The sequence below is a fragment of the Notamacropus eugenii genome, chromosome 2, assembly GCF_028372415.1.
Source record: "Notamacropus eugenii isolate mMacEug1 chromosome 2, mMacEug1.pri_v2, whole genome shotgun sequence".
Classification (NCBI taxonomy): Eukaryota; Metazoa; Chordata; class Mammalia; order Diprotodontia; family Macropodidae; genus Notamacropus; species Notamacropus eugenii.
Genome location: NC_092873.1, coordinates 40,244,631 through 40,257,539, shown reverse-complemented (window position 1 = coordinate 40,257,539; position 12,909 = coordinate 40,244,631). Strand labels below are relative to the sequence as shown.

The 12,909-nt window shown below is 46.6% G+C and overlaps 1 protein-coding gene across 3 annotated transcripts in view; it reads left to right on the top strand.

Moving 5' to 3' along the window:
* The window catches only part of SMG6 (SMG6 nonsense mediated mRNA decay factor), a 173,194-nt gene that overhangs the window by 46,521 nt on the left and 113,764 nt on the right, over positions 1–12,909 (top strand). For all 3 annotated transcript variants that reach the window (XM_072639963.1, XM_072639961.1, XM_072639962.1), the window contains exon 10: positions 629–774. In XM_072639963.1, coding sequence (XP_072496064.1) covers positions 629–774 — 146 coding nt within the window. The remainder of the gene's footprint in view (positions 1–628; positions 775–12,909) is intronic.

Sequence of the window (12,909 nt, the reverse complement as noted above, 5' to 3'; positions counted from 1 at the left end):
CTTCAGAAGTCTTTTTGTAGGCAGAACTGTCCATCCCAGAGAGGGTGAGGTTGCAAGTGCAACCCAGGAATTTGTTGCAAGTTTGTTCCCCACTTATTAAAATGGTTTGTGTGCCCCAGGGATAAACTGCTACTTTGACACCAGCTTATATCTAGTTACTGTCATAGATTGGAATATAATTTAGTTATTAAGCTTTGGTCTATTAACACTTTAACCAAGAACTGAGTTACTCCCATAGGGGATCCTTGGACGGTTCATGCTTTTCTCCTTAACTTGAGATGCTGGAGACCCAGAACCCTCTCACACAATGATCTTTGGGGCACGGGTTGGGCAGTGAGTTCAGCTGCCTTCGGCTTGCCTGTACTTGGTCCCTCTCAATGAAGTGCTATGTTAAGGCCATTTACATTCTTCTCAGAAGCTTTTCCTATATAATTTCCCACACAGTGCTGTGGTGAAGAATGGGTTTACGGAGCAGGGAAACTCTTATCCATAACCACAGAGTAGGAATAGATTTGCAAAACAAAGAAGGCAGCTTTTGCAAGCTGAGTCGGCTGTTACTTCTGGGAGAGCCTGTGGCTCCCGTCATGTCCTGGCACTACCTTCCCTCACTGGCTTTCTGTGTGTGCAGGATGGAGACGTTCCCTGCCGTGGCTGAGAAGGTCCTGAGGGAGTTCCAAGTTTTACTGCAGCACAGTCCCTCTCCCATTGGAAGCACCCGCATGCTACAGCTCATGACCATCAACATGTTTGCTGTGCACAATTCCCAGCTCAAAGGTAAGGAGCTTCTTCTTTCTACACCCAGACAGATGGTGCTTAACCTCAGGTGTCACTGAACCTTGCCCACCCTCATCCTTGGTCACGTGCACACACACACACAGCCACCCCTTCATTTGTCTCACCATCCATGTCACACACGTACAGACTCCCATGTTTTGCGTGTTCACACATGTGTATGCACATGTGCGTGCGCGCACACACACACACACTTCCCACATCTCCACCTTTTATTATGCAGCACTTTGCTTAAGATTTTCCAGAGTTTCCTTGGGTGGGATGAGTGGAAGCAGCCATGGGCATAGAGCCTCCTTTGCAAACCCCAAATGCTGTTGCACATCTGGCTTTGCTGAAGGCAGCAGCGAGGACTCTTGTCGGCTTTAGTCCCAGAACCCTCCCCTGGGAGAGGTCATTGCTGAGATGCTTCATTGCAGAGACCATATATTTGGCAGTGATTGGGACTAGCTGTTTTCTGGCCTCATGTACCTTGTTTGTTCAGTATGGAAAAGTCCAGCTCCCTATGGGATATCCCCTATGGGATTCTGCCAGGGGGTGGAGACACACGATTGATGAGCATTGGTGATTCAAAACCTGGAAGTAAAAAACCATCAGGCCTGGAGTCTAAGCCTGTAGCTTATTGGAGGATGCCGATTTGGAGCACTGTGAGCTCCAGGGGCCCTCCCTCAGCCCAGCCCTGGCAGACAGGGTTGCTTATGCTCAAGCACTGTCATCACCAGAGCATGCTTCCATAATCTCCCCTGCCCCCCAACACATAGGTACATATGGTGTGCTTGACTTTGGTGGAAATGTGCAATGTGGGGAGGTTGTTGCCTTGTGTGCCTGAGCAGGAAATCTCATCCCAATTGCCCAGGAGCTCGGTGTGTGTTGGGGCCAAGGGTTGGGAAGGTGATTATCTGATGTGCCTAGAAGTGAGAATTGCCCCATGGAGACTCAGGTGTCCAGTGTGACTGGTGTTTCTGGACAGGGTGTCACTGGGGCTCTTGTTGCACCTTTCCTCAGTGCTTTCTGCCTCCCTGAAGGAGTCATTTCTATTCCTGTTTGTTATCAGGGACTTCTGTCTCCATCTGTCTGTGGTGGGGGCCTTTACTCTTTGATCAGTGCATATGCCATACTTTCCACTGAAGCTGGCATCCTCAGGGGGTTCAGCAGTGTCCTCAGCCAGGCTGCCTGGGTTTTCGATCAGAGCAGAGTCCTTGGGGTGATTTCTCCATCTCATTTCTGCCTGCTAGAGCACTTAGAATTCCCAGCAGAAGGCTAGAACCATTGGCTTTGGTGACTTCTTGAACCTGGCTAATTATTCCTGAGTTGGCTGTTTGTTTTAAGCAGGGCTGAGGAAACATGGAGGGCTGGAGGGTTGCAGTGGTTTCCAGGAAAGAGGAAATGAAGTTTGCAAAGTATTGCCTTGGAGATGTTGTAGAGTTGAAGGAGGAGGGACCCGGGACTGGGGGCGGGGCGAAGACTGATTCCTGATTCCTTCACTTCAAACTGTTAGTGTGCTTGGATTAAGGAAACTGAGGAGCTGCTATTTCTCATGTCCCCTTGGCTTTTTTGTAGTTCTTCACTATGTAATAGCTGGCATTCATAGCTGCTGCCACCTTCCTAGGGATGTGCTTACTCCCAAGGACATGGGACTTGAGGCTTTTATAAATGTAGGTTTGAAGGAAACTAAGTCCTTGCCTATGAAGCTGCTGTTGTCTAGCCTAGCTCGTGCTCTGAGGGAAAGAATCCTTCAGACTCAGACAGGGCATCAGGACTACTTTCCTACAACCACTGTTAAATAAGAAAGAAACAAAAGGAAAGTAAGGTGGAGTAGGAGGAGGACGTGGTTCCTCCGTTTGGGGGCAGGCATTGCTCATGGCCATGGGCTCCTGCCAGGAAGCGACCAGAAAAGGCCACATTTGACCCTTTCACCCTGGTTTTAAGGTTACCCCTTTTGCCAGCTGTAGCAAAGAGGAGCACAGACAGGCATCTGTATGATTTAGGGCAGTGCAGCAAAGGCCAAAGGCTAGAATCTGCACATCCGCAGTGATGGACGTGCCTCTGCCAGCTCCCCGGTGTGCAGCTGAGGCTGGTCCAGGCCCTGCTGTGTGGGCTGCCATCAGCAGAGGGCTGAGGGGAGGACTCGGCAGGGTCAGTCGGTGGGAAGATACACTTTTCCATTTCCCAGCCCATGAGTCATCTGCTCTGAGCCCCTGTGTTGTGCTTGCACGGACAGTGGCAAGAGGGGGCGTTGTGGTTGAGTAGCATCTGTGTGGTGGGCGTGGAGAGGAGGGGATTTGGAGAAAGAAGACGGCTGATCTCCATCATTAATCAGCAGCATTCTGAATCACATTTTTATGAGTAAGGAAGTGATGAGTCGCCCTTCTCAAGGCATCCTTACTGCCCAGCTTGTCACAGTTCCGTCACAGCAGCGACGTGGCTAGCCAGAAAGCACACAGGATGGCAGCCTCTTGGCTCCCAGGTGTCCCTGATCTCTGCTTGTTTGGCCTCTGTGCTCTCTGTTCCTTTTTGGATTGTCTTTCTGCGAGAATGTTTATGTGGATTGGCTCCTCATCCCCTTGGGGAAGGAGCATTCCATGCTTAGCTCTGAAAAAGGAGGACGTTCCCTGGAGAAGTGAGGAGCTTTGTGTGGCCCTGGCAGCAGCTCAGGCCCATTCAGACATGACCTTATCGATAGGAAGGTGGAGGCAGCTGCTAAAAGGGGAAGGGGCAGGAGAAGTTCCTGTGTAGGGACAGCACATTAACTGATGATGCCTGAAATTCTACCTTTAGGAATTCATTTCTTTTCCTTATAAGTTTTTCTTCTTCCCTACCATCTACTCTTTTGAAATTCATATTATTTGGGGAGGGAAAATACATTCAGTCACTGATATCTTTGTATATGTAAGTCCATCAGATGCTTTCCTCGCTATTCAAGCTAGGGCAGCAGAAGGAGAGGTATTCCTGAAAATGGGGACAGAGGGTGAAGAAAGCAGGATGGGAGGGCAGCCTTCCCTTCTACCTCTGTCCTCCTTAGGGACGTGACTTGTTCTAGGTACTGTAAGTGTGGACTTCCTGTCTGGTGGGTTATTGGTCTGCCTTTTGTGAGGTGGATTTTCACCATTTCTTTCCTACAATGAAATGATCATTTCTGGGTTTTTGTGTGATGTTCTTCCTATTTTCTTGTGGATTCAACTGAAAATTCCAGATTAGGTTGGAGTCTTCTGGAAATAGAATCTTGATCTTCTGCTTGGAGGTAGCAGAGATAGGAGTCTGGGACTGGGCTGGGGGAACCTCCCAGGAGAAGGAAGGCAAAAGGGGGATGCTCCTTGCTGCGATTGGCGTTCCAGGCTCCGCAGTGCCCAGTGGTGGCTTCCTGGGGAAGGTGGTTTCCAAAGTGATGTCATGATTAGAGACCTCCGAGCTTGAGGCGGCCCAGAGGGAAGAAGATGGTCCTTCCCCACACAGTTCCATTGGACCCTTCAGTGGCCATCTCATGGTGGAGTCCGACCTGTTGATCTGAACCACAAGCTCTCTAAGAATTTTAATTTTTAAAAAAAATTCTATAATTTAAGGAAATAAAACTGGTTTCTTGAAGAGAAGTAATTGAAGCAGCATTTGTGGGAGGGCATCTCTGAAGCCCCCCTGCATTGCCATCTGTGCCCAATTTACTCCAATCTGGCCTTGCTGGGGTATTTTTTTCTTTCGCCTTAAAAAAAATAATTTGTTTTATAATTCCTGGAATCAAAACCATCTCAGGCGCACACTGTTTTATTTTACTGTATTATTGGATTATACTTCCTATAAATCACTGGATGTTATTCATAGGCCACCACCAGAATAACTTCCCTTCTCTGGGTTCTGACCCCCTCCCCATGTCTCTCCTTCCCTACCAGCTACCAGCCAGAGCAGCCCTGAATTTCAGCCCTTGCCCGAAGATCCTGGGTGGCAGCAGAGGGCACCCAAGATGTTCCTGTACTCCTGGCTGCAGCATTTGGGGATTAGGACCCAGATAGGACCCCTAGGGACTTTTTTCCAAGTGTTTCAGAAGCTCCCTCTTGGCAGGGGCAGAAGAGGAATGCTACACGTGTTTCTTGAGTGCTGGGGAGGACCCTAGTTGCCCATATGAGAGGAAAAGAGCTAGAGGCCTGGTTGCTTAGGGTGGAGTCTTGACATGTGAACAAGAAGAAACTTTAACTTTTTGCCTCATGCCACTAATATGAGAGCAAACTCTAGGTCATTGCAGTCATCAGACAAGGACCTAGTGCCCTCTTAGAGATCCTCAGAGGAAGCACTGTCACTTTGGGGTGAAAGTGTCTTCATTCTCTTCCTACAATATAATGTATGAGGTTCCTAAACCTGAGCATATGTGACCACTTATACAGGAAATCCACCTTTCACAAGGGTAAGCCTGGGAAAACTTCAGTGCCCTGTCTCCCCTCCTTCCCATATCTCTCTGTGGCAGTATCAGCCCCTTGATCTCAAGGATCCCCATCTAGAATCCAGCAGATAGTCCACTCTGCTGGCTCTCTCTGTGGCTGTAATACTGTATACTGGCTGCCCTTGGAGTCTCTTGCTGAAGAGCTAGCCTTATCCAGGAAGCTTGTGTGGAAAACGGGTTTAGAGGTCATTGGATGTCAGACCCAAAGGAGTTTCATCTTTACACTTTATTTTGTATGCTAAGGGTAAACCATAATGGTTAATAGTCTGATGACTACATCTCACCATGGCAGTCTCTGACAGCTTGACTGTGGAAAAGTAAGTATAAAAGGGGATCTCCTGATCCCCCAGAGCTTAGAGTTTCAGGGATCTTTACCTGTAGGAATAAAACAATTTGTTCTATGGGCTGGGCATGGGAAAGTGAAGAAGAGCCATTGCTGTGCCCAGCTAATAAACCAAGAGATTCTGTTTGCCCAACAGAATTCAACCTGTTGTCATGTTAGCTGAACGGAGTGATTTCTGACCCTCTACCATGAGGCAATGGGGATATACACAGCTGCCCTTGAATCAGAATGAAGATTTTTCAAATGCCTCCTCAGTTCTGCCTGGTCAGTGTCAATAAGGAAACTCTGATTTTTCTGCTACTTCTCAGCAGGGTTTTCAGGCCTGGGCAGCAGTTTCTGGGAAGTGAAGATGACAGCAGGGTTCTTTGCCCCCTGCCCCATGTTCTCTGTGTAGGGCCGACCAGGCAGAGACTTCGGATTAGGCTTCTGCCAGGTCCTGAACAAAAGAGAAAGATACAGTCTTGTGGAAACAGAAGGAATAGCTGGAAATGCTGCCACCTCGGTCTGGAGACTTGTGAAATGATTATCCTAGGAATATTCTGAGATTATTTAGAAGATACTTTCTACCTCTACTCCCATCTCCACCCCCCAGCATGCCCACCATTGTTTACGCTCCTTTCCTCCTACTCCTTCAGATGTATTAACTCTTTGTCTAGCATGTATTCAAAGCTGCACTTTGGATATGGAATGTTGTCTTGAAGCCTTCAGAGGATTGAGACCCTTCCATCTCTGTCCATTCTAAAAGACAGAAACATATCTTTGGGTTCAATAATTTGGACCACTGGAAACAGAAGGGATTTGGATTTTTAAATCTTTAACTATCTGCTATTAGACTGGCTCATCTCTTGAGTCTGAGTTGGGGCCTGGAGAAGAAAGCAACTAGAGAGATTGATGTAAAGTGAAGGTAATCAGGATTCCTGGCACTCTGCTTGGAGCCCTGTGTGAAACGCTGGCAAACGGGCATTCTCTTCAGGGTTTGTTCTGGGAGAAAGGAGGCAAGTCTTGCTTCCTAAAATGAAGTATGCTCTTGACTTGGGAATGGGAAAAAAAAATGGGGGCCACATGCCCCCACAGTTTTGTGTTTGGAGAGTCTCTCATTCAGGCTTGGGCAACAATCATTGATGTAATTGATTTCTATTTGTAAATTTCCCAAAGAGGTGCTCCACTTTTCAAGAGCTTGCTAAGAAAAATTAATCGGGTGGGGAAGGGGAGAAAGGTTGAAGGTGATAGGACTCAGTTGTCTGGCCTAAATAAAGGAAAGCAATCATTAGGAGTCTGAAGAAGAAGCTAACCTTGTTTAGGGTATGGCTCTAATAAGGCAGGTAAGTTACCTTTGGCTATTGGGACGCCGCTCTGTGTTCTTGTTCCTGAGGTTAACAATGCTTAGAGCACAATGTGATTTGTTTACCTTCCTCAGTTTCCTGTTTAGATGGCAGATTGTCACATATTTGGGGTTTATTTACTGTAAACAGAGTTACTTTCTTGGGTTTTTGCTCTCATCTTATTACTTGTATCCAGAAAATGCCCATGTGATTATCTCTCACCCTAAGTGCCAGCAGCAGATGCCGCATTTGACATGCTACAGGGAATTTCCAACTGCCGGGCAGGTTTCTGAAATCCAGACACGTGCTGTTCACACTTTGGCTTCTGAAGCAGGGATCAGTAGGCAAAGGGGAGAAGGAGGTCTGCAGTGCATGCTTAGGGCTTAAGGCTCCAGCTGGTGTCACCAGGACAGGTTACATCATTGTGGAATGGTGATGGGCCAAACCTAGTAGAGGCTTCTGTGAGGCAAATCAGTCACATCATCCTGCCCATTTTGTATAGCCTCTCTGTTGCTAGCTCCTTCCAGAGACAAAGTAATGTCCGGATCTCATTTCAGGGCAGTGAATGGGAGAGAAATGTTTGATAATTTTAAGATATAATTTCCTCCAGCCCTGAGAACCCAAGTTCGGATTAGTTCAGCAAGATTTATTATACATTCTCCAAGGTTCTGTGTTGGAAGAAAAATCCTTCTTTGTCCACAGTCAGCCAAAATATTCCTCTTGAGGGGTGGGGGTGGGAGATGGGATTCCTTCTGTGCACTATGGAGAGAATCAGATCACCTCTAGGCAGGTGGCCTTCAGGGTGAATGCTGACTCTGTGGCTTTGGGGAAGTTTGAGTAACAAATGGTGAAAAGAAAAATTGGGGACATCCATCAATTACATGTCTTTCGGGAACATTCATGGATAAAATTGCTCTAGAAATATTTTTTTATTTTATCTGTTCTAAAATACAGTTTTAAAAATGAATATTTTGTTTAAAAAAGTCAATTCAAATATAGTTGCATCATGGTATTTAGTTGTTATAATGGAATTCAGTTAGCTTTGTTACCTTGCTATGCAAAAAAAAAAACACTTGAAAGTTTTGCATAATAATCTGTATAGTGAACCATTTAATCTTTTTGGGGGAGATATGGGAAGGAGTGAAGTTCCTGAACTGTTATTTCTTTGGTGTTCGAAATGCTTGGTGAAGAATCTCTGCCAGGGCAGATTGTCTACTCTTCTCCAACCTGTTGTCTTAGATTTAGTTGCCTGTAACAAAGAGAAGACTTAGTCTCTTCTGCTCTCCTAAATCTCTATTGCTTTTGTCTTAGGTGTCCTTTCTTCATTCCTCAAAAGAGCCCCTCTTTTTCCACCCTCTCTTCTCCTTTGTTCTCTATTAAGGTAACCTTGTCATCTTCATGTTCTTTGAAAAAAACGTTTAACTCTTAGTGTAGTGAGTGAGTGTGGGGCCCACTCTGAGTGTCTTCGTTGTGCTGTAGGGCATATCTTATTTTGCATCAGTGTGAAATGCCCCCAACAGATCTGTTTTTGTACTTGACTGTGAGCAATGTTGGGCTGTCCTTCGTCTCTCACACCTTCTGTAAGTCACTGTTGGTCAGGACGAAACTGTTCCTTGTAGCCAGGATCAAAACCCTCCGATCTCAGGCTCCCATGATCAAGGGGCATTAGCATGAGTGCATATGTGAGCGAAGGTTTTGTCTCTTGGAAAGCTCATGAGCTGGGGTCTTGGCTGTCACTTTTCTTTACTGCCATGAATTTTATGTTGTCATAATTGGATGTCTTTGTTAACTGATAGAAGACCTGCTGCATTTATTGTGGAGGCAGAGATAACAGCTCCTTCAGAGGAAGTCCATGGGATCATCTGAGGGTGGACCTAGTTTTGAGTGCTTGGAAGTAGAAGTCTCCTACTTACCACTGTGGCTTTTACTTACTTTTACTAGTGAGAATGTGTGTCCTAAGGAAATATGTGGAGGGTGTGTCCTCAGTAGCATTTCTGTTGAGTATACAGTGTACTTGTACATTGGACCTTCCCAAACTCCAGTTATGATCTAGAGTACAGCAGCTGTCTCTTTACCTAATAGTTTTAGGGAATGAGCCCAAGTATAAGGAGGGAGTGGAATGAGCTTTATCCTTCCCGACATGAAAAGTCAGACCGTAACCTCTCTAATCCATTGGAAGTCATCTCTTAGGACAAGATCTTTCTTCCACTTTACCACAGGGACTGGACTGGACTGCCCTTCCTTTCTTCTAGGAGGAGGTTACTTATTCCCTCACATTATGGACTCAAATTTGAGCAGGGTGCTCTTTTTGTCTGAAAGGGCACTCCACCCCTTTTATTTCCCAAGAAAACTGCTTGTCTGATAGTTCAGCAACACAGGCCAGGTTCAGTTAGTCTGGAAAAGAAATGTCATGTGTATATTGATCACCTCAACTAGACTATCAGTGCTCTGTACAGGGTGTCTCCAGCAGAACAATACTGGGCACAGAAGTGGTTTTAGTAAATATACATTTTTTAATCCTTTCAAACCTGACCAAGGTTTAATAAAATGACACTAGGGCAAAAAGAGGTTGAAACTTAAGAATATTTATTAAAATATCAAACATGTTCTCCCTCTCTTAGCATTATATGTTTAGGGTTTCTTAGCTGTTTTTTCAGCTTGGTAAACATTTTGATGATTTTAGTAAATTTTTCAGATTGGTAAATATTTTCATGGGTTGGGAGATTTTTCCAAAAAAAAATGTTATTACGATTACTATTACCTAAGGTTACAATATGGTTAAAGTCAGTAGAATTCTGTTGAAATACCAGTGCTATATCAAAATGCTTTTTAAAAGGCATTTGAAATCTCCAACATAATTTTTCCCTTGGACACTTCCTGTGTGATTCTTAGTTCCAAACTTTTGGGGTTTCTCTCTGAGGAGAACAGAAAGCCAAGTTTTTATAGACACTCCTATTTGTTAACTAATATCCCTGGTATGGGAGCTTCCTTCCAGGGAAGTTTGGGACAACTCACATGGTCACTGTGGCACTGAATGCAGGAGCTATGACCCCATTGAGGGCCCCATAAGGCAGAGAGGGTCCTGGGGGGGTGGGGGTGGAAACTGCCTCCACATGTGTGTGCTATTTCTTTAAAAGAGAGGAAAGCGGAAGTGATGCCGTGGGGAACATCTGCAGTGGGGGCTAAGCAGAGGGGAGCAGGAGACGCGCTGCAGCTGGTGCGAGGCCCTGGCAGGCCGTGGAGCGGCTGTCTGTTGGGGTTTACTTCTGTCTGCGTTGAAACATGGCCTGGGAGGGGGCTGGTGGCCCGCCGCCAGCCCCTCGAGCCTGCCCTGCTCTTTCCTCTCTCCTCCGCGCCCCCTCCCCGGGCTCTAAAGTCACATTTCCAGGCCAGACAGAGAATTAATCTCTGGGCACTTCACATTGCTGGCAGCCCAAAGCAGGATGTGGGATCTTTTTTTTCTCTCTTTCTCTCTCTCTCTGCGTCTTGGCTGACTTTTTTACCTCTCGAAGAATTTGGAAGGCCGTGAGATTCCCCCCGTCCCCCCCAGCACTGGGGAGTTTTTCAGCACGCCGATCACCCTGCTGCGGCTTCACCCTAATAGACTTCATATGTTGACGCAGTTGACATCAGTATCAAACTATTTTACATGTGATCTGGTGTATTTCCTGAGGAAATCTGCAAGATATTTATTAAGAACTAATAAAATAAACCTCTCCATGAGTTTTTAGGTAGTTTTCAATTTTTCATGTCTCTCTCGTTTCCTCTTATCAATGAGTTGCTATTTTCTCCCTCCACTCTGACCATTGCAAAAGGAAACAAAAATAAATGTTTTAAACTGTTTTGAAGGGACAGAGAGAGAGTAGTCCTACCATGCTGGATCAGCCGGGCTGGGCTGTATTTTTAGTGCCACATAACACTGTAGAGACTAAAAATATCCTGTTGTAGTGGATCCTTTTTATAGGTCCGTGTGTGTGTGTGTGTGTGTGTGTTTATAATGTTGTACAAGCCCGCACAAGTGCCTTTGTGCATCGGCAGCCATTCTTTCCCTCACAGCTGGCCTCCATTAGTCCTTGAAAATTAATGTAATCCTAGTTAAGAAAAAAATTAATTACTCTACCAGAACTGCATTTTATTCAAAGCTCGTGTTAGCTCCCTGGCTGGCAACTTAGAAGCGAGAGGCTCTAGAGACCCACGAGGCTGTGGCTTTGGTACCACGGCATCCGCTGCCATGTTTTTGCTGCTCAGGGCGTTCCCCAGCTCTTTAGTTAGGGTTAAACATGTGGTGTGCAGATAGCAGCCACCACTTTTCAGCCCCCTTCCTCACCTCTGGGGAGTGCCAGACTCCAGGGCTTTGTCCCTGTGGGAAGCGTCTGGCCACAGGGTTAGCTCACCTCCTACAGAACATGACTTTCTTATCAGGTTTCTCTAGAAGGAAAATCCTTTGGAGCTGGTGATTTTTTGTGTATTGGGGAATAAAAACTTAGGATTTGCTGAGAGGAAGCTGCTGTTGTTGACTGAGCTTTGGACTTGTTTGTGGTTTTCCATCTGCGACCTTCCTCTAGTGATGTCTTCCCTTTTAAAAGAGTAGGCCAGAGTTGACTGTGAGTGCGTGCCCAGGGGTGATGAGCAGTACCACCCGGGGTGGGGGGGCCCGCCCAGAGCAGTGAGTAACATTCCCAGCTCCACAGTCAACGTTCTGGGATGAGGTGGAGGGCACAGCCCAGAGGTCCCTGCTGTCTGCCTCACGTTATTGATGCTTTGCTCTTGCGCAACTATCTGCTATTTCTCCTCCCTCCTGGCCCCCCTGCCCCGCTTTCGTTGGAGGGAGAGGAGGGGGCTGTTTGTTTCCTTGCCTCTTGGAGTCTCCAGGCTCTGCTGAGAGGCCAGGCAGGATCCATCTGTCTTGGACAGCAGTTCCCTTTTTTTGCTAGGCCAGGGTGTGGGCAGCACAGACCCAAGTAACTTGTGATAAGCTTCCCAAGTTCCATGCAGTCAAGGATGGTCATGGTGCTACTCAGTCGAGTCAGGTGTTGTTGGTGAGCCCAGGATCAGTGTTGGTACCCTTTGTCATTTTTTCTAGGCAGAGGCACTGGCTCTGCAGCCTTGCCCTTGGGTCTTGTTTGTGGACCCTTCCCTGGAGGCTGCTCTAGAGCCATCTCCGCCCCCACTCTGAGCCCTTAGCTTCCTGTATCTAAGCCCCAAGTAGGGTAGTTCAGCGAAAGCAGTAATTAGGTCTTGTAAAAATTTATTTTATTAGTGAAGAGTGTTGGTGGGTAATTGGCTATAATTCTAACACAGCCAGTTTGGAGATTAATAAAATTTTTAAAAAGAACAGTTTTTACCAGAGGCAGTGGGGCTGTTATTTCTAGGCCTTGGCTGGGCTGAAATCAGAACAGCATGGGACCAGCGACCGGCTACCCTTGTGGGCGGACACAGGACCTCGTTCCTCATTGTTGTTACAGCCTGTGTGGTGCCCGTCCTTGAGGGTGCTCTACGCTGGCACAGGAAGAAAGGAAACCTTGTTTTCCAAGAACTCTGCTCTCTCTCAGCTCGATAAGCATTTAAAAATAAAAGCTGCACAATTGAAATTGGCAGTGCATCTTCATTCTTTTGTCTCTCTGTTTATTTTTTCCCCTCATCCCTCAACATGTGTGCTCCAGCCCTGGTTCTTACGCCCTCAAGAATGATGGCCTGGAACTCAGCACACTCGCACCAAGCTCTGCATGCCCTCCACATGGCTGTTGGGAGCCTCCTGAAACTGCCTGCCTACCCAGGGAATCAGCCCTCTCCCCCTCTCAAGTCAAGTGGCCTGCCACTTTCTCCAGAATCCTGACTTTGGGCTCAGTCTTGTTTGGTTGTTTTGTTTTTCCTGTGACTTCATTTGATTTTGGAGGACCTCAAAAAGAAAGGCCATGCCTTGATGTGCTTTGTTTCTAGCCAGGAAAGGGCTTGTCTCTCTGACAGTGTCAGCTCTCCAGGCAAAACCAGGACAGTAGTGTATGTGAAATTGTACTACTAGAAATTAG